This window comes from Lissotriton vulgaris, chromosome 6 (genome assembly GCF_964263255.1).
Source record: "Lissotriton vulgaris chromosome 6, aLisVul1.2, whole genome shotgun sequence".
NCBI classification, from domain to species: Eukaryota; Metazoa; Chordata; class Amphibia; order Caudata; family Salamandridae; genus Lissotriton; species Lissotriton vulgaris.
Window position 1 is genome coordinate 1612004400 of NC_141694.1, and position 22147 is coordinate 1612026546.

Sequence of the window (22147 nt, forward strand, 5' to 3'; positions counted from 1 at the left end):
TCTCTTTTCAAGCCAAAACCCTTGTACACCGGGATACAGTATTGCTGGCATATGGTGCACAGCAGACAATCTGGGTAGTCATAACTTGAGACACATGAAGAATGTTCTATCAAAGAAGAAAATTGGGTTTTCAATGGCATTTTTTTGTGGAATATCGAGGACCATAGATCGTCTCATTCAGAAAAGTCTGATCTTAAGTTTCCAGAGCCGCATAACAATTTAAGTTAACAAGATGAGTTGCATAAGAACAAACACTCCATGCCAAAAAAACAGTCACAGTACATCCCATACTCCCGGGTTCAAAGAAAAAGTCACTGAGGCCAATTTCCCTAAGGGCCTTGGTTTGACTTCAGAAGACGATCGAACTTTAATGGGAAAGACAGTTATTTGCCTTTAAAAGAAAAGCTACAGGCAGATAAATGATCTCAGCATTGTGACTTGGGAAGAAGACAAATAGGGCACTCATAGTCTAGACTGAAAGTCTCATTAAAAAGAACTAAAACTGTTTAGTAAGAAACTACTGCACACAAGATAAAGAGACCACAATGAAGAGACAGAACACCACAAACAGAGGCAAAGTAGTATACAAGACATCTCATAACCTAGACATGAACCAGGGAAGAAGGTAGATAGATAATGCCATAAATACACCAGGAGCCAGATGCAGACTAGAAAATTTTGGTTGATGTTCAGGAGGAAGAAGAGTCTTTATGGTAAGATGTTGATCGAGAATCCCCTAAGGGAGAAGCAAGCATGTATCCTTTCACGGCATCTCCTCTAGTGACAAGTCAATGTATTATGGGTTAGTTAGGAAGGCAGCTGATCCTTTGGGGGTACCAACAGTGATGAATCAATCAAGAGAAAATATGTTTATTGACAGATATTCCAAGTCCACTGCATAGAAAGAATCCGTATTTACCAATGTCACCAAGTATTTTGTAGCAAAGAGCATTTAATAAAACCAGCAACATCAAAGGCACTAATTCAAAATAGTTATAAGTCATCGCTCCAAGACCAACAACGTATTAAAACTCATGTAGTACCTGATTCCCTCAAAGATTTACAGGAAGACAGAGGGTGTAATCCCGAGCTACACAAGTGCTATCGCCAGACAAGGGTCAATAACAGGTGGGAATAAACTGATAAAGGCAGCAACTACTCAAAGGCACATTTCAAATTTCAGTGTGTTACCTAGTAGATGAGACCGAAAATGGGACTATTTAATTACACCTTTACATGAAGCACTGCAGAAGAAGGCTAAAAAGCATAAGTAAAAGAGGGGAAAACAATAGCTAACTCATGCCTAAAAGCAGCTTTTTATTGTGTTGACACTGCATGCAGGTACCTCACTACAAGAACTGTACTACATAGGCATCCCTGGTTAGGCATATCAAGGTTTAAACAATTTAATATAATAGATATGCTTTTTACTACCAGCCATTTATTTGGGCTAGAAGTTGATCCCTTTCTGGAAAACATGAAGACAAATGTATCCGTAATGGCTTTGGGAGCAATGCAGGCTGAGGTTCATGTAATTAAAAATGTATCCCCAAATGGAAGAATACAATGTTGACTGCCATACACATCCCAGTTACAGAGACCAACCACAAATGTGCCCCTTTTACTGAGACTTCACACTGGCAGCAATCCAGTGAACGACAGACCACTTTTCATTAGTTGAAAGACTAGAGGCCACACTTCAAGACTGTACGCCACAAATTTCAAAATGAGTTTATGAAGCAGCCCAACAAACACATCAAAGGAGAATATCTTAGCACCTGAGAGTCTGTAATGAATACATGGGTGCTAACTCTAATCAGGGAAAATTATTGCACAAAAGTCCTGAAGAAACCACCAAACGTCAGTCAAAAACGGAAAAATACAAAACCCCATATTTTTCAGCAAGAATAGTTACAAAAGGCTCCTTGATTGGGATCAAGACTGGTTTGCATATGGCTGATCCCTGACGGAGGTGGCATGGTGGGCAAAACAATTATGAATTGAAATACCTCCCAGAGTAATTACTAGTATTTGAGACTAGTTCAAGCATTCTGCCAATCATAAATTGTATCCTTCTTTCAAAAGCCAATACATGCGGCTAAGAGGGCATTTCATACGTTAGAAGAGATCTATATAAGGTGTAGTACATAAAGGCAACAAAACACATCAGGTAATTTAAGCAATTCCTTATAGCACATATACCACAAGTACTTGGTGCACCAATGACTAAAGAGACCATTGTCAGTTTGATAGTTCAGACTACAATAACTTGATATGACTAGCAGATGAATCTTGAGGTAAAGCCAAAAATCACTTTCTGGTGGCAAAATTAGGCTTTGTGCAAAATGTATCTTTACAATTCTTATGCATGGCAGAGACCTGATCATCCAGATACCATTAAACCCTACAGATTAGCTATAGAATCATGTAAAGAAACTGTAGTAGGAACATTGGTGCCAAGTCATTTGTTTAGTACTGCTTATTCTTCACACCCTCGCCACAAGGGAAATCATACAGCTAAACAATCAGTGCACAGCATCTGAATGCTACAAAAGAAAGCAGTTACTTCGAAGAAGGGTTTGCAGCTTGAAGCTCTTCTAGATTCACACATGACACTGATTGCCTTGGTGAAGAAAGAGATAAGTGTTGTAAAACATTTTTTAATCAAAAACAAACAATTTCTGCAACAATACCTTTTCGATCCCTAGAGCTCGAGTAAAAGGCAAAATTCTTCACTGCATTGGCACAATGGTAAAAAAATGAATGCAGCAGTTGGCTAATCCCAAATTAGCTAAACCATAAAGGTCCAAAACTGGTTGATTCATGTTACAAAAATGAATGCCAACTTTGTGAGTGTAACTAAGCCTTGTATAAGATAACCTTCTTGGTAAACAAAGAGCAACCAAAATTGGCAGTCATGTTTTTTCTTTTTCAGATTTTTTGATAATTTTTATGACAGTATCTCTATTATAATTAGTACTGTTCTTCCAACATCTTAGTGCATAGTCAAATCTCTTTTGATGAACAGGAATCCCTCCTACCTAGATTACTAATGTTTTCTTTACTTAACAAACACTTGGTGCTGAAACGTTTTCGTTAATGCAGTGGTCCAAAGGAAAGTGAATAAATCAATCAAATTCTTAGGTGTTGTAAACATTTTGGTACCAGGGAATAGGCTGCATTTTATTGACCTACTGCATGACATATGCTTATCTGCACGTTTGCCTGCATTGTCCACTAACGCCATTTAATATCAATATTTGAGTTATATAAACTTTGTATCAGAAACAATGCTGGACATGACAGCAATTTTTGTTGATCCTATAACTATTGTGAATACTGTTGTCATCAAAACGATTTTGGGAATTCTGTATGCGCTTCATCATGAATCGCATTTAGAAGGAGAAAAGCCACGATTTTAACTTCCAAATCCATCTAAAGGCCTGCTTTCGTCCTTCATTAACAACTAAAAAGAGCTTTCAGAAACATTTTAATTCCCTCCTTTGAAAGGCAAAAAAGGTAAGGTAGCACAGCCTCAGTGGTAAAACTGTACAGTCAACCTAAGCCAGCAAAGCTGATCGTCCTAAAGTACAATGTAGTAGAAGTTGAAACATAGTTAATTTTTCTGCTCTCTAGAGAAGGATCTTTTCGAATATCATTTTTTTTAAATTTCCTTTTCTGTTTTGATTCAGAGTTTCTATTTTGGTCACATTATTCACCATCATTTGGATTTCTCGAATTCTCTCAGATTATTTACTTTGCTGAAAGTGTTAGGTTTTTCAATTTTTTTTCTGACGTCAAAAAGCATGCTTTCCCTTTTTATAAAGTGACGTGCTTCAAAAGAAGAGAACCGAGAAAGACGATCAAGATGCCTGCATTTTTCTGATTGTCTGAGAGTGATGTCATTGACAAATGGTTTTTAGTCCGAAGAGATCATACACTACTTGAAATGGAAGAGCCTTCTGCTATGTTTTGTTCATCTCCGAAGCATGCAGGAGTGAATGCCTGTAGTGTACCCCAATGCGGAGCCTCAATGTTTTATTTCATGGTTACTGATATGCTGGAAATATCACTATCCTTGATCAATTTTTGGTCATACCTGCTTCCAGCTCTTAGCTGTGGAGTGTTTGACCTTGCTATGGCCGGTGTTCAAGTGCCTACATTTCTATAAATAGTTATCTTACTACAATTTAGATGCAACTTACTCTTCAATTTCCACGCTTAAAACAAGCTGACTCAAGTCCTGATTCGCAAAAAATGTTTTTCCACGAGCGAGCAGGTCTTACTTTTGGAAATTCATGAGACAGTAAAACCCCAGTCTGATGCAAGACAAACCTACTCTAAGAAAATGCTACGGATTAGGGATTAATTAATACTACTGAAGGACGTGGTCACTACTGCTTGGAAAAAGGCTTTGTGTATATCACCTAGAAATAGAGGAATAGTTTGAGAACATTCTGTGCGTAGCAGGGACAAATGTTCTCAATTAAATTGATAGGATTAACTGTGACGTTAAAAGAATCTTTTCAGTTATAAAGATTGTAAGAAATCCAATCAGTAGGACCGGAATTAGTTGGTTTCAAAATTGTAAGTGAAATTCATGCTTAAAAGCACAATGTGATATTTGCTTGCAGCCGGACAAAGTCACATGTACATGCCGACTTGGATTTAGTGCAGGCCTGATACTGGGAGTAATTTGACATCAGAAGCTATGTGGTGCTGCTATAAGAGATCCTTTGTCGAATTGCGTCGCACTGTGCTTGTTCCGATGAGGAGCTACGAGGGCTACGATGCGAGGTCCTGCCACCAGTTGTGTTGCGCTGCATCAGTTCCGATGAGGCTGCTGAGCAGTAGCTGTGAGGGACTGATGCAAGATCCTGCGTCGAGTTGCATTGAACTTGATGTAGTCCACAGTTAGGCAGTAAGACTACACTCTGATGCCAGCAAAGGCTGCAGGACTTGGGGAGGCACCTCTTGGTGATCTGGGACTCAGTCCAGCAGAGTCCAGCTGTAGGACTCTGGCAGGTCCAGTACAACAGGTCAGCTGGACAGTTGCAGGGAGGTTTCTGTTGTGTCCCTGTAGCTCGCACAGTTGGTCAGCCAACTGACCCTTGAGGTCACTCAGGGTATCCTGGAATGAAGGCAAGTAGAACAAGCCTTTCTTCTCAGACAGCAAGGCAGACCTTCAGGCAGCACGGGAGTTCTTCTTCTGTGACTTCCACAGGTTTAAGAGTGTTCTAAAGAGTCGTTCTGGGTGTCCCATATTTATACCTGGTGACTGCCTTTGTGGGAAGGGGGGGCTGTCCTACCCTCATCTGGTTCTGGAAGGTTCTTCCGTCCGCCTGTCAAGGATCCAAACTGTCTGGATTGGCATAAGGCTGGTGTCAGGTTCCTTTGCGTGTGCTGAGTATTAGCAACACATCTCGATCTGCTTCTAATCCAAAGTTAGCACTTATTAAATGTATCAAAGTAGCCTAGTGTTAGTCAATGGGAGAGATAGACCTTCCCACTGTGAAAAATGATGTTTGGAATTTTTCATTGCCTGGGCATTTAAAACTTAAGTGCACCCTGCCCTTAGAGCTATTCGGGCCTGTCTTAGGGGTGACTCATAGGCATTAAAATGGAAAGTTTAAGCCAGCAAAAAGGATTTGTTTAGCCAGGTCGAAATGGCAACTTTAAAATACACTGTAGGCTGCAGTGGCATGCCTAAGGCATGCTTTAAAGGACTACTTCTAGTGGGTGGAACACTGAGTGCCCACTAGTAGCTTTTAGTTTATAGGACCTGGGTGCAGGTAGTGCCAATTACTAGAGTCCCACTTTAGCACTGGTTAGCGGTGATAAAGTGTGCAGATTAACTCATTCAACATAACAGGAGGGGTGAATGCAAACATTTGTGGGTGACGCTGCAGAGAGGGCCAGGTCCAGTATGAGTCCCCTTCAGCCTAATTTTAGTGTAGAGTAATCAATACCTTAATGGGCTTCCCTGCTCAACCGATAAAATGTGGAAATGAGCCTCTTGTCAAGTGGCACCTGTCAGTTGCACTACTCTAAACCTAGTTGGATTCCTCTGTCAACACTCTCTTGAACCACTGGATTGTTCCCGGGGGATCCTTGTTCCGTGCGGACCCTTCTTAGCATCTGTGTATCCCATCTGTGGCACTTCTCATTTTAATTAGCTCACGGATGCATCCCAATAGGCAGACAACACCGCCATGGTCAACAAAGTGATGTGGCCAATTCTGCCCATTGGATTTGATTTCTGTCCCCAACTCTCCTTTTGGAATTATTAATTCCAGTAACCAGAGCTTTCAGGGCATCATGGGCCAACACCTTCCCCAGGTCCTCTAACCTTGGTGGTAACTCATTTCCCACAGTGCAGTAAATGGGCATCTGGCAACTAACCATGGCACTCATCTGGGCCACTTCCTGACCACATTTCAGTGACACCAGAGCCAAAGAGTAGACAAAATCCACCACTGGGACTGGGTCAACCTATTCACCTGTCTGTTGCACTGATCTAGGGAAAAAAAACTTTCCACCACCATGGTCTGACTGGCACCGGTATCCCTCTGAGCAGTGACGGGGATTCCATTTGCAATGATCTAATGGAAGTGACGACTCCCACCCTCAGGAATCACAGGCATAAAATCTGAGTCTATCTCCCAACTAAGGGCACCAGGGTACTTTCTACCCTTGCTCCTGAGGACTACTTCCTCCTAAGGCGACATTCGCCACCCCAGTAGAGTTCCCACCAGTGGATGGTTGCTCAGGACAGACAAAGCCCCCCTACGTGTGTCCTAACTGCGCACAGTCAAAGCACTGGGGTTTAAAATGTGGCGCCCTGGGCCACCACCCATTAGAAGCTCCCCCCTGGTTTCTCGGGAGAGGCGGTTTCTCAGGAGAGGCGTGGAAACACTTTCTCCCACCTTATTCCGGGATTCCCGCGTGTCCCGTTAGTCTTCCACCTCACTCTTCTGGGGAAACCTGAACCCCCCTTTTTGGATTCACCCAAGGTACGTTCTTGTGGACCCTGGTGCAGAGCCAGAGGTCCGCTTCCTTTGCAAGGTCCCTGGAGTCACTGAGCTTGCTATCTATCAGGTGTTGCCACAGCTCTGGCAAACAGTTACTCACTGTTGGAACCTGGGATGTCAGGTCACCTAGGGTAGCCTGGCCTAGGGTAAGTCACATTCACTAGAGGCACATATGTGAAGGTTGCAAACCACCTAGCAGTAAAGCCACGCAATAACACCCAAAAATGACACTACACCAATGTATGGAAAAATATGAGCTGGTTTATAAAAATACTCTCTGTTCTCTTATTCTTAGTATTCACAATTCAGTATTATACATTCTGTCAGGAGAAATAATATTACTCTTATGTCTTTGGAGAATCACAGTTAGTACTTTACAGTTTGTCTTGAAATTAATAGTAATACTTTTAAGTTGCTAAATCATAACATCACCCAGCATCAACAGCACATTACATTACATTAGACTCCAAACTTTACTGGCTTTGACTTCTCTACAGTGCTTAAACCTTTACCTCCCTTATCTGTACCTTTAATCACAAAGAGAGTGCACACCCAGTGAGAAGTGTAGGAAATACACAAGTTCTATGTTTCCACCAGTAAGCTTTATGAGGAACTTATAACTTCCCTTAAACCATAGGTACATTCAACACCACATTAGTAGATGCTTCTTCTCTCAGGTTCTGATTAAGTGGCTTCTTTTTCCTGGACTGGCAATTATTTAGGATTTGTGCCACAAGTTACTCCTCACCTCAAGAAATACAGTGGAAGAGAAAACGAACAGTGAGCCAGGGCACTTTTTATGGGTACTAGAACTAACTTCCCTCAGAAGGGAAAGACCATTTCTTGAACCCCACTTCTCTTTACTCCTAAAGTGATTGACCCCTGGGAGTGCTCTGTTTTCCCCTTCACCCCCTCACTCCTTACTGTCTTGAGAGGCTGTATTTCCCAAGTCTCCAGATAACCAGGCTGACAGACGGCTCCGAGGAAGTCTCAGCCGGCAACTGCCGAGTCCGCTGCCTCCCGCCCAGCCAGCTGCTCACTCGGTGCTGGCGCGGACAAAAGCGGTCATGCCAAGTCCCCCTTTGTCCAAGGGACGATAGAAGATTTGTCGCCTGCTCAGCCACTCGCTCTCTGGGCTGGCGCAGGCAGGGCGCGCCTCCGCTAGCAGGAGCCGCTCTATGCGGCGACGTTGATTCCGGTCGTCTCCTCCTCACAGAGCCCGTCGGCTCCTCTGGGCATGCGCGAGGGAGCGGTGTCTCCTCGCTGGCGACCGCGCACTTCCAACAGCGCCTCCCCTTCCTCTCCTCACACTCCGGTGCTGGGGAAACTACCGCAGGGCTGCTCCTGGGATAGGCGGCTGCCACGCTACCTCACTCCTCTCCCCACACTACCAGCTACCACAGCGCTGATCCTGCGCTGCTCACCAGGCGCTGGCTCGGGGGTAGACCTGCTCGGTTTCACTCCGCTTCCGCCCCTCCAAAGGTTGGCTCCTCTCCACAGCCAGATTCAGCCCCAGCAAGTAAGTGATGAACTCTGGGGGGGGGGTTTCTGTCACTAGGGGAAAGTCACGACAACCAGAGGCAGGATTCAGTTGTCCACTGCACGAGGGGGCCACAAAGATTAACCCTTCTTCTACTGAGCACTGCTCAATAAAAGCCTCTCTATTGGGCAGAGGACTGCGCTCCGCAGCACTGCAGTCTCCTTCTCCTTTTCACACCCCTGTATCTCTAGACTAGAGGTTGGTCAGGCGCCCAGGGTCTCCAGCCATCCAAATCAGCAGGGCCAGGTCAGGTAACCCAAGGGAGGAAGGGTGGTGAATCAATAGGTCAACCCTCTGACTATCCTACCCCCACCTTCAACTACAGCCTGTCCTCCAGCTGACTCTCTCCAGTAAGACAAAATGGCTGACCAGCATTCCGCCTTTTATAGGCTGACCCTCAGAGGTCCAGAAGGTTCTGGAATGCCCTATTCTACTCAATGGGACAGGTTCTGGGTTTGTCAGTTGGGACAGTTGGTAGCCACCATTTTGTGACTCCAAGGGAATTCCTGTCAGGAAAGGCCTCAAGGCCTGAGGTGAAAAACTATGAGGGTGAAAAAGCACCTATCCCCTTGACCAACACCTTGAAAAAGCTAGTGGACACAAAAATTAATAAAGGTATGAGGGGCAAAAAGGGGACAAAATAAATAATACATTGGAGGGACTACGCAAAAAGCCAGACAGGTCTAACACTCACCATGTGCTCTCAAACTTGAATTGTACGGCCCTTGATAGCTACTCCTATATCTCCCCTTCACCCAACCATTTTGTGCTTTACTAGAGAAGTCATAAAATGTATCCAGGACTGACTTAACTTCATTTTTTTTTGTTTCTCATACAAGCCCACAGAAAAGATGCTACTGAGAAACAACTTCTGGTTGTCCCTAAACATTAATTTGTACTTTTCAGGGGTAAGACCATATTTCTTGTCAAGGGCGTCTTTCATGAGGGGAATACTTCTTCCTGTCACTCTTTCCTGGGTCTAGCAGTGAATCTCTCCCCTCATTAGGTATGTGCCTTCAGAGGCTTCTCCCCCAATCCTCCTCAGTGACCCTGTGCATTTCTAGAGGTACTTCTTATGCATCAACGCATTTGTATATGTCATCCCCCACAACAAGTTACGCAGCAGAACCTTGAGGACGTGGACACACTTGTCTCACTGAATCATTGCTACCTCCATTACTGCTGGAATCTGTGTGCTGTTAATCTTTGAGGTCCAGCTCTTTCTGGCTCATCTTATGATTTTTTCCTTTGCAAAGCAAGTTTATTTTCCTCCTAGGCCTTTTTGGCAGCTGCCTCCTCCCTTATGAATTTGGCCAGTAGCTGCTTGAGTTCCCTTTCAGCCTTCCTGCCCTCCCAGTTCGGAGGGGGGCCGGTTGCGGGAGGAGACACTGCTCCCCGCCTTGTCAGGGGGCTCACTCCTTTGGGCAAGTCGTCTTTCTCTTCCTACTAATTTGTAAGTGAATATTTTCTTTTTTATTTATTCAGAATGCAAAAGTCATAGTAAACAGAGTCTGTAGGTACATGTTAATTCATGCATATTTTCTCAGCCAATGGAAAGCAATGGCTTGACTTTAGTTGTTTTAATTGTACAATATTTTGGGGAAGAAGTACGGTGATTTCACATTCTTATTAACTAAATGCAAATGAAGGTTGGGAGAGCTTCTACCGCGTATGCACTGATGACTTAATTCTGTCTAGGAAGTAGATTCTTTTCTTTGTTTTTCGTAAAGAAAACTTGAATATGCAGTGCTTACGTATTCTTGAGAAATAGTTAAAGATAGTAATTTTACCATAGGTTTTTGTTTACAATCTGACAGTGGTTCTAACATGCTACCAAGCACCTGTTTTGCTCTAACACATGGTTGTTTTGTTATTCTCTTTCAGGTCGATACTGGAGACTTTTTCTTTTGCTGTCCTTCTCTCCACTTTCACAACTTTGCGCTGCTTGTGTATGCTAGGTCCAAACTTCTCAGCATGGATCAGAGTTTTCAGCAAAAATGGGTATGATTTGCTAGTTTATATCACAATTACTTTATTAATGTACTCCATTGTTCAGTCCTTATCTTTTCATGTCACAAGAATGTATTCAATGGTTTAATTCAAACTTACAGTTTTAATTTGGAGGAATTGGACTCCACGTACTTAACACATTACGATTACTTCTGCTGTGCTGCATTTTATTGTGTCTTCATGTTCCTAACATTCCAAAAGTCATCATATTGCTATTAAAGGCACATGGTCAAATAATAAGATTGACTGGGGCCAATCACAGTGATTGGGGAACCAAATCTATCTTTTATATTGGTAAACCTGTGCTTATGAACTATTCTGTAGCAGGACATAGGACATTTGGTTGAACGGGGAAGGCAGATTTCCGACTAGAAAGGCAGAAGGACTAGAAGGAAAATGTAAGATAATGGCAGGGGCTTTTAAGGTGTGGAACAGGCGTTTAAAAGCGAGTTTATGCCCAGCGCTCTTTTATGTGCCTCTTAGAAGGCACAATACCCTTTTATCATTTGTGTTTTTGTTCTCATGATGAGATTCCTCAATCATGTTGGAGTAAAAAAAATTCTACTGGTTTAGGTTTTGCTATATATCAACTTTTTTTCTAAATTCTTTTTAGCCAAGACACATTTTTGGCAAAGTAATCCCCTTTTCAGTTGTTTGATTTCACTTTCTTCTTTGTCAGTTTGTCTACTGGACACACCTTGGAGTTTTGTGTGCACCAGGAACACTCCCTGGCAAAGCCAATAGGACCCACTTTATTTTTTAAAAGAGCATATTTCTATACCCTTAAAAAGCTTCAGTTAACACTTAACCAAAGACGGGGTGGATTATCTTAAGCTATTAATAGAGATCCCTTGATTCAGACTCAAGTCTTTACTGATGCTGTCTGAAATGTGCTGAAACTCCCTTGAATCAGACACAAAGGAGCACTGTAAGCTAGCTGCAGTACTTTAAGGCATTACAACAGGCCCCTTGAAACAGAAGCAAGTCTGCCATAGACAACCACCCTGTCCCCCTCAATCTGAGGATGACGAAGAAATGTAAAGTGTTCAGGGGCCCTTGAATGCCCACCTTTGTAAAAAGTGTAAAGTATCAGAGGCATAAAAAATCTTGACTTATTTTAAGCAGACAGATTATAGAGAGGACATGAATTCATCGTACAAATTTGCATATTTGCTTCTGCAAATTTGTTTTGGATGTTTAAAAAAAAATACCCTGTGCTGGGTTATGAAGGCCACTATTGGAGTTCTGACTGTATCTCCAGTAGTTTTTGATAAAGTCACCCTAATATTGATATGCAATACCAGTCACTTATATATGCAGTATATCTGTGTTGGTTACCTTTTGTATGTGTTGCTGTTAAGGAACGGTTCATGATCTCTTTTCTTGAATGTACAACGCAGTATCACCAGTTTGGGGGGAGCGGGAAGACTGGGAGCGAGAGACTGACCTAGCAGGAACATTATGGGAGAATATGCAGCCTCCTGGGAGCGAGTAGAAGGATGACCTGGGGAGGAAAGAGTAAATTGCTTTGATCTCATCTGACTAATGGGAGGACCTTTCTTTGGGTGCTAGACCAGGAGCACACAAGTAATCAAAGCGCATAATTTGTCCTTCTTATAAAATATATTTGCAGTTACAGTTGTAATACTTTGCTTTTCTATATAATTTTAAGAGTTTAGTTTAAACTGTTCACGCTTGCTTAGCAATGATCTCTTTGTGTTATCTGTTCTTATTTTACAGAGCAATGTCAATCTGGGACAGTAGTTTACAGATCACTACAGTTTGCAGTGTTGTAGGGGCATGGTTCGGAGCTTTTCCTATTCCCTTGGATTGGGATAGACCTTGGCAGGTTAGTTTTCTTTTACTGTCTAAAGATGCATATATTTGTACACGCCTTCGTACCACGCATGGAATCTCATGAAATACATAAAATGCAATGGGTTTTTTTCACAGCAAGTCTTAGGTTATTGTTTATGCCCGCTTCCTGGCTCAGGTCTTCCTATCCTATTTCTTTTGTTTATCGTGAGCTGGAGACTTAATTCACTCCATGTCGCTGTAATGCATCACCAGCATAAACACCTCTCACTCTTATTCGTATTTATGGATTGCAGGCTCCTTTTTTTATTAAAAGGCCATAGACTTAAAAGAAAGAAAAATAACACCAGTAGTTTGGCATCCATACTATTTTCACAACATTATAGCAACTGATCTGTATCTTATGTTTTTCAGTGATCTGCTCATATAGCTTTTCTTTCTCAGGCAGATTGTGTTTTTGTGCATTTTCTTCATAATCTTATTTATCCATCTTTCACGAATGTATCAATCCCTCAACCTCTAGATAGGACATACCATAAACTCAAGAGTTCAATATGCATATGTTTTCTCAAACCCCATAAACCTTCTCCTTCATATGTTGTGCCATTTTCATAGGCACAACTGGCTTGAAATCCTCCTATCAATTCTTTACTGATATCAGAAGGGCAGGTGAGTACCTCTGCAACTCGGAAGGCTTTGCTAAATATGGTATCTGCTTTCATACATTACTAGACATGATCGGGGTCGGGGTTCTGACACTGAACTGAGATTTCCCCATTAGCTATTGCAAGGTAGGGCTTTGAAGTTAATTATCCTTTATTTCCCTAATGTGATGAAAAGATTTGACTTAGGGGTGTCAGATTTCTTCATGTTGTCCTGTACACAGTGTTCTTGTCCTTTCTTTCAAACTTTTGTCTTTGCTATTTAGTCCAGTTAATTTAACCCCTTCGGTGCTCATGACGGAGTAGTTCCGTCATGAGCGCCGGTTGAGCTGTGCTAATGACGGAACCACTCCGTCCTGGCCCCGCCCGCTCAATAGAACCTTCAGCACAGCGCGAAAATTCACGCCGCGCTGAAGAGGTTAATTGATGGGAAAGACTACGGACCATATGTAGCAAAATCTGTTTTTGCGATTCTCAGAATGCGATTTTTCGTGAATCACATTTTGAGAATCGCAAATTCCGATGTATAGAAAATATCGCAAAATGTTATCGATTCCCAAAAATTCATAGAATATTAATGCGAATACCTAATATGCAATTCCTTATTTGCGAATTCACAAATCTGAGAATCTGCAATTCAGGTGCAGAATGATGACATCACAACCAGGAAGTGTGTCTGCCCATGCTGCACCTGATTGCCAGAAGCTGAGTAAGAGGCTGTGAGGAGAGCTGAGACACTTGTGCTCTGCAACTGTGAGAGGGATAAATGGAATCCCAGGGAGCAGAGAAGCAGCAGGAGGAAAATATCAGAAAGAGGAAACAGAAATTCAGTGGAAGGGAGCTGGAGGTCCTCATCCAGGAAATGTCCATTAGTCATGAGCTCCTGTTTGGGAAAAAATCCCTACGTGTCCCAGAGGCAGGCAAAAGGAAGATATGGACTGACATACAAGAGAAAGTCAATGCCATCAGCGTCACCCACCACAGTGTTGAAGACCTCAGGAAAAGGTGGTATGACATGCAGCAAAGATCCAAGTAGAAGGTGGCATCAAGAATGGCTGAGGCAAAAAAGACAGGTGGTGGGACGTCCACTGCAAGTGATTCAACACCTCTGGAGGAGTTGGTGGAGGGCACCCTTCAGCCCTGGACAACTCCGAACACCCAGACAAGGTAAGATGCATGCCATAACCCCCCTGATACATCCCCAACACACTAACAGGAAACCCCCAGAAACCAAACATGATTGCAACTCCAGCACGTGAACAAGCACACCCTGCAATGCATAATGGGAGATGTAGTCACATTCACCAAAAGTCATCCAGGAAAGGCAAGAAACAGACAGATAGTACTCATGTAACTCAAAGTATGTCAACTGTATTTGATTAACACTGCGAGGCAGGAGACAAAATTAATGTGTGCATTTACATTCACAGCATGCCCTGAAACACAGGAATCCATTGCAGAAGGGAACAACACATCCGAAAATGAGGACGAGGTAGGGCAGGAGGAGCAGGGTGAAGTCAGACTAGAAATCCCTGTGCCTGGCAGACGGCGCATCATAGTGCCACCTCTACCTCTGCTGGAGGCAGGGCCAACAGACACAGCAGGTGAGGCACAGCAAGTCCAGAGCCAGAGTGCAGGTCATCACACATCACAGACTCCCGTTCATCCCGATGAAGGAAGTGGGTCGAAACGCAGGGCATGGCCGTCCACCAGCAGTGCTTCTGTCGGCGAAGCCTTTGTTTTCTCCAGGCTTGAAGGCAGCATGCTCAAAGTCCAGCGCCTGCAAGCTAAGGCAACAAAGTCAATCCAGTTTGCGGCACATAATCATAACATGACTGTGATGCAGGATGGTGTAATGGGCATGACGGGTGCACTGGAAGGACTGTGCAGAGAGATAAGGAGAGACCAGGCAGCCAGGCGCAGGGAGAGACAGCGTCTCAAAAGCCGGCTGGACTTATACACAAGAGCTGTTAATCGTCTGTCGACTGCAACGTCGGTATGTGAGTATGCAGAATGAAATGGCCCATTGCTGCCAGGATGTGGCCAGGGGCCTGGTGCTGGTCACACATGCCGTGGACCAGATGTGGGCATCTGCCACAAGAGGCATAGGACCTCTGAGCAGCTTGGACACTGATGAGCAGTCCCGCAGGAGCAGCATCACTCCACCAATTCCAGCGGACAGACGCCAGAGTGCGCAGCAGGCTAAACTAGCTGATGATTCAAGGAGGGCAGTGGGCACCCTGAGTGAGGGGCAACAGGACGTGCTCGCAGGAGGTGAAGTGAGTTCAGGGGCAAGTGACAATGGGTGAAGCAACACATTGCACCTTGACTGAGTGGATAACGGCCATTCTTGCACTGTGGCACGAACATGTGCAAGCAATTGTAATAAAGTCAGGCTGTGTGACTGTTACATTCCTGCACCAAAGGAAATAAATAACACCGCTCAGCACCAATCTATAGCATTGTGTCCTCATTACTTACCTAGAAATATTTCTGTGTGATCTCATCTCGTCTCTGGCGCCCGGCAGCCACCTGGCAACCACCCAGCACCACCTGCTGTTCTGCGACGTGGAGCTGGTCCCTCCTCATCTAATGGCTCTGTATCTGTGAGCTCCACTGGGGTAACTTTCTTGGTAGTGATGTTGTGTAACATGGCACAGGCGACCACGATTTTGCCGCATGTCTCAGGGCTTTACTGTAGCGCTCCTCCACTCTTATGGAGGCAGCGGAAACCGCTCTTAAGGATTTCAAATGTTCTCTCAATGGTACACCGTGTGACTCTGTTGGCGCTGTTGTACCTCCGCTCCCATGCAGTGGCTGGATTCAGGTACTGAGTCAGGATGTAGTCATGTACAGCATACGCACTGTCACCTGCAGGGTGACAAGAATTATGTTACACACTGTCCAGACACTCCTGGCCTTTACTGATTGTGTGTTTGGAAGCTATGCATTTACCTAGCAGGTAGCCCTCACCAAACTCGCCAGCTGTGAGTTGGCGGTTTATTCCACTGTGGCGAAAGATGAATGAGTCGTGTGTGCTGCCTGGGTACTTTGCAACTATATTAGTGATGATACGTTTGGCATTGCACACTACCTATATGTTCAGGGAATGATAGGACTTGTGGTTGCTGAACACATATTCATTCTGTGAGGGTGGGGATAGTGCGACATGGGTCCCATCTATGCAGCCGTTTACGTGGAGGAATTGGGCTATCTGGTAGAATTCCTGTTTGGTCCGATCTAGTGCCTGTTTTTTGCTGGGGAATTGGGCGTGGTGATGCATCCTCTGTACCAATGCATCAAGGAAAACGTGGAAGAAGCGCGACAGTGCACTCTGTGAGACCCCTCATGCTGTGGCTATCACCCCCTGAAAACTCCCTGATGCCAGTACGTGCAGTGAGCACAGGACCTGTACATGGGTGGGAATGGTGTGTGTCCTGCGTGTGGGGTGTTCTAGTATGGTTTTGAGCTCCTCTATTAAGTCCAGGATGCTGTCTGCATCCAGCCTGTAGTTCACATGGGTCTCCTCTGTCTGCTGGAACAGTGCAATGCGCGCTCTGAAGATCCTTTCCTGGTGTCTCCTTCTCTGTGCAGCAGCACCGATTAATAGCCTGGCTATCACATACAGCCCAGCCATTGTGGAACACCCTGTAACATTGTGTGCCAGTTTTTAACGGTTACACCTGGTTGCCACCTGCTCTGCGTTGATGGTAATTGCGATGAGCAAAATAGCGAATTTCTCAAAATCGCAATTTACTATTTTTTTTAATGCATATCGTTTTGCGAATTAGCAAATTGCGAGAAGGTTATTTGTGATAATCGCAAATAACGTCTCACAGATTGCAGGTTCGCATATTTATTCGCAGAATCCTTGAATCGCAGAATTGGTAAAAAGATAAATTTGAGATTCCCATATTTACGCGATGGATCCTCTTCTTACATGGGGAGGCGATATTGCGATTGCAAAGGCTTTTTTTTGTGATTCGCGGTGTTTGCGATCGCATAACAGCTTCATACATATGGCCCTACATCTAATAGAAGGCAATTCATTGTTCAGTGAATGCGCAGTACTGTAAGATTTCTTTCTAGAGTTATCTGTTAACCTTCATCAGTGCCTCTGATTCCACCGAAAGAACCAGATCTATAGTTCATAATGGGTAGTAGTGGTAGCATTGCTAGTAACCATCCAAGAGGTGATGTAGGTCGCCTATCCTTAGCTGTGTTTTTCAATCTCCACCCTCACATGCTTGTGTTCCAGATGTCAGTAGGTCTTTTGCGGCAAGCTGTTTTGCACTCAACATTGGCATTTTGGTTAGCACTTCGATGGCTCGCCACATTCACTTCTCAGATTAGCTTAACATGGTTAGTCAGCAGTGTGCTCATGTACCAAGAGCAAGTAATTCTTTCTGTTTCTTTGAGCATATTAATTATGCTACTTTGCCCTCTCTTTCCCTTGCAGAGCAAGTCAGTCATAAGCTTCTGTGCTTTCCCTCTAACAAACTGCAAGGCATTCACATGCTGCTTGTTTACCACCAAACAAATGATTTTGTTGATGACCTCTTTCTATAAGATGTATATCCTTTATAAATACATGCAGCCTTTGTTTAGTCTGTGTAAAGGCATTCAGATCCCAAATTCAGTTGCCACTTTCTCTAGCATAAATCTTTTCTTATAAATGTTTCTTGGGAGGATTTCTTTAGCACTATCGCGAACCCTTCTTGGTTTCTTCTGACCGTCCTTTAGCTTTTCACCCTTTGTTTTGGTGTCTTGGTTTCAGACGCTCTGTAGGCAGATCTTCCCCTTTGACTTATCAGAGACCTAATCTAGCAAGGAATGGGATTGCCCCAATGTTTCTTCATGCTGGTCTGTTAAAGAATGTTACCCCATTCTCCACAGTCTGCTGTGAACCCCACTGAGAGGACCTGCAAAGAGTCTCAGCATTTGTGGCCTTCTGTTCTAGTCCTTAGTATTTAGAAGACCAGCTGATTTACTTAGCTATTGATTGCTATGTTATCCTCCGTTGCTGGAAATTGTCAATTTATACTCAGTCAATGTGCATTTTTAGTACCTTCATCTAAGGTTCTGAATTACCACAATACCCCTTCACCCCTCCACTCTTCTCACTCTCCCAGATGTACTGGGAAAAAATAGATATTGCCATGGTAGGGTCCCTTTACTTTGCAGGTTTAAATTGGGAGTCTTCACATCACATGCAGTACATCAGGAGTATTTACATTGATAGTAAGTTTTGATACATTTGAATTGCGATTCTTCATTTCACAGGTAAGTAATTTTGGAAATGTTTAAATGTGCTTAACGAGACATAGCGGGTTCTCAGATGCACTATTGTGCTATGACAGTAAGCCAAGCAGTAGTGGTCGTCTATCCCAAATTTAAGTCTGTTAGTGGCATTCAGCTAGGGTGTGCCATCTGTCCAAGGATGCATAAAAAATATATTCTCATTCGCTGCCTCCATAGTGTAGTCCCCCTATGCACTACCAGTGGTGTGATTTGCTATTTCATATGTACAATGTGTGTTTCATCGAAGATTTGAACAAAATGCTCTGTCCCAAGTTGAATTTTTGCATAAAAGCAATTTTAATTAATAATTGAAAATACAAGCTTGTACAGTGTACATTGTTAATTCCTTATTTTACATTCCACTCTAAGTCCTAGTGCATTTTGGCTAGGTGTTCTTAATCCAAGAAGTAATTCATTTGAATTTCTGAAAAAAAAGTCAAATGAATATGCTAATTAAGGATAGGAGCCCAAAAGATAAGATAAAACAAAATCATGACCCTGTATTCAGTAATAAGGCTACGCCGTTCACCAAGCTGTAGACTTAATAAGAGTGCCACAAGTGTACCAAATAAGGGTTTAACAGAAATGAACAGATTATAAGCCAGCGGCGGCTCGTCTCCAATGGTGGAGGACTGTTGCCCTACTAACTCAGGGCCAAGAGCTGAAAAATAAAATTATATTTTATAATTTAATTCTGGAGCTGCTGGCTGAGCCAGCATGTGCAGGTAGGGGTGGGTCCTGTCCATGGAGAGAACACCAGCAGCTTACCTGTATTTCTGGCCGACGGGCTTTGCCGTGAGGGAAACGGCGGGACGACAACACGCCGGGAGGCGTCCTGTGTAACCGGACTACACTCCCCAGCACGCCCTGTGCCTGCAGCGCGCCCGTGACGCGCAAAGAGCGCCCGGAGGCGCCAGTTAAAGCCTGACCCCCCGGGAGCCTAGTGGGGGAACACCAGCAGCTTACCTGTATTTCTGGCCGACGGGCTTTGCCGTGAGGGAAACGGCGGGACGACAACACGCCGGGAGGCGTCCTGTGTAACCGGACTACACTCCCCAGCACGCCCTGTGCCTGCAGCGCGCCCGTGACGCGCAAAGAGCGCCCGGAGGCGCCAGTTAAAGCCTGACCCCCCGGGAGCCTAGTGGGGGAACACCAGCAGCTTACCTGTATTTCTGGCCGACGGGCTTTGCCGTGAGGGAAACGGCGGGACGACAACACGCCGGGAGGCGTCCTGTGTAACCGGACTACACTCCCCCGCACGCCCTGTGCCTGCAGCGCGCCCGTGACGCGCAAAGAGCGCCCGGAGGCGCCAGTTAAAGCCTGACACCCCGTCTCGCCCCGCGAGTCGCGCGCGGGAGCGACCGGGAGAAGCCCGGGACAAGGGCGGGGCCGTCTGTGGCCGTCAGGGGCCAGAAGAGGCAGGGCCACCCCCCTTGGTTCGAACTGTGAGTACCTGCAGGAGTGGTATTGAGGAAAGTCTGCTTTCTCCCATCCGTTTTAAAACTAACATTTATTGAGTAACCCCAAATATGTCAGTCCAAAGTACCCTACCAGATAACTATTTATTGAAAGTAGTCTCTAGGATCAACAGTGACAGAAGGAAATCACTGGGGAAAAGTACTGTTTCTGACCTACCACTGATCCAGTCTGCTGATTCTAACAACTGTAATAATCCGGATATTAGTATTAGTGAGACGGACGCTGTAGCGGAGCTTGACAATAATAGTATAAATTGTATAAATGTTGATCTAACTATGGTCCCAGATAATTCGATAAGGGGGGACGATGAAACATGTGTTAAGTCTGGGGGGACTCCTCAGCAATCTGGTAGGGCTACCAAGTTTATGCGAGCCTGTAGGAAAACGGCTCCTAAGCGAGGTAGCCATATCACTAGAAAGAGTAAAAAATGTAAATGTGGGATACTTGTATAAAAAAAAAAGACACCACTCATATGGAGCTTACTGAGGAAATAGGATCTGGGGGTCAAGATAAATTTGTTTCTATCAAGCCTGACCAAATTGACCTATTATTGAGTACTATCTACAGTAAATTTAATATGGTGGTAGAGCCTTTGTTAAACAAAATAGGAGACCTACAGGCAGAAGTAGCTAGATTAAGGGGCGCGGTGGACCAGCACACTGATAAACTGGAAAAGTCTATATTGCATATCAAAAAGCCAGCATGCACAGCTACTGTCCCCACAAAAGTGCCCCCCCCACTAACACCAGGAAACACCCCCCTAAAGAGTCAACTGTATTGTCACCTACTGTGACCCAGGAGGTGGGTAGTTCTTCAAGGCAACCAAATGTTGGGGCGACAAGTTCTACGTCGGGTACTACACATAATGATAGACCTGCATTACCAGCCCCTAAGACAGCACCGGCACCAGTGGTATCAGCACCTTCAGACGCCACAGGGGGGTCCAATGGGGTACCCATACGGTCATGCAGGCGTCCAGTTGATCTTCCACCTGATTGTGTACCCTACGTTGTGGTTTTAACCAACGTCCCAATCTTAACCCAGCCCCCAAATGATTACGAGACGGCGGAGACTTTGAGGAATAAAACAATTTCCTGGTTAAATCGACATTGTGGCTATCCAGTTGGCTACTCTGACCAAATCATCTCTATCAGAAGAGTCAACTGGATTGGTAACACCAAAAAAACTTGTGGGGGGGATTGTGTGATTTATTAATTTTAAGCACCCGCAACATGTTGCGACTGTCTTACTCAGAGCCGCCGCAATAACGCAGTCAGAGACAGAAGTAGTCGCTAGACCACTGGGCTACTTTTATAACCATCTAAGCAGGCAACCTCCAACCAGTTGTAAGGAGAGGGTAATGAGTAATTTTACCTATCCATCTCTAGTAAATAGACCTGCGATACCTAACTTCTACCCTGGTTTACAAAATGGCTTATTTACTCCACCTATGCAAATGGGGAATACTATGTTAGGGGGGAATAACTCGTTAATACATACCCCCAACCCATTTGTATCTTTTGGTAGTACGCCTTTGTTTGATAGTGGAATGGTCTACCAGGTCCCTACACAGAACAGGTTTCAGTCCCTGAGTTACTTAGACCAAAACGATTGACATGAGATTGACCCGTTACGGGATACTGTAAATAGTACTTTTGATGAAGAAGTAATTCTGTCTACAGATGTATTGGGTGACGATGTGAGCTTAGACTGTATGCCGATAGGGGGTGATGTCTCAAACTTAATACCTAATATAGAGCTTTTTAATTCAGAAAGTAACATGCCCATATTCAGTGTTGAACAGCCTATTATTAGCCAAGAGAGTGAGAAGGTAATTTGTCACATTGTCAGCTGGAATATTGCCGGATAGCGGCTAAGGAGGACATGTTGGGATGGAAGGACTTTATGCATCTATTCAGTATTCTTTGTCTTCAGGAAACCTGGTGCAAAAACTTTAATGGCATCGATGGTTTTGTATCATATGAGCTTCCAGCAGTACCTTCAACCCATGGTAGAGCTAAAGGAGGGTTGCTGGTGTTGATTTCAGTTAAATTACCCATCACAGTGAAAAAGTTTGTTAATGTGGGGGCTCATTCACAAATTCTATGGCTTACATGTGAAGCTGGCAGAAATATACTTCTGATTAATTTTTATAATAATATATTTGATGGCACAAGACATGTTGCAATTAATGAATTAGACAAGACATTGAATTACCTTGTGAAGAATTTTAATGGTGTATTTGAATTTATTTTTGTGGGGGATTTTAATGTTTCTATGTGCCCACTATCTTCTCAGAAGGTTTGTGG

General features: G+C 44.0%; 1 protein-coding gene across 1 annotated transcript in view; it reads left to right on the plus strand.

Moving 5' to 3' along the window:
* The window catches only part of PIGF (phosphatidylinositol glycan anchor biosynthesis class F), a 98619-nt gene that overhangs the window by 34110 nt on the left and 42362 nt on the right, over positions 1–22147 (plus strand). Inside the window, exons 4-5 of the mRNA XM_086927781.1 lie at positions 10456–10572; positions 12322–12430. Coding sequence (XP_086783907.1) covers positions 10456–10572; positions 12322–12430 — 226 coding nt within the window. The remainder of the gene's footprint in view (positions 1–10455; positions 10573–12321; positions 12431–22147) is intronic.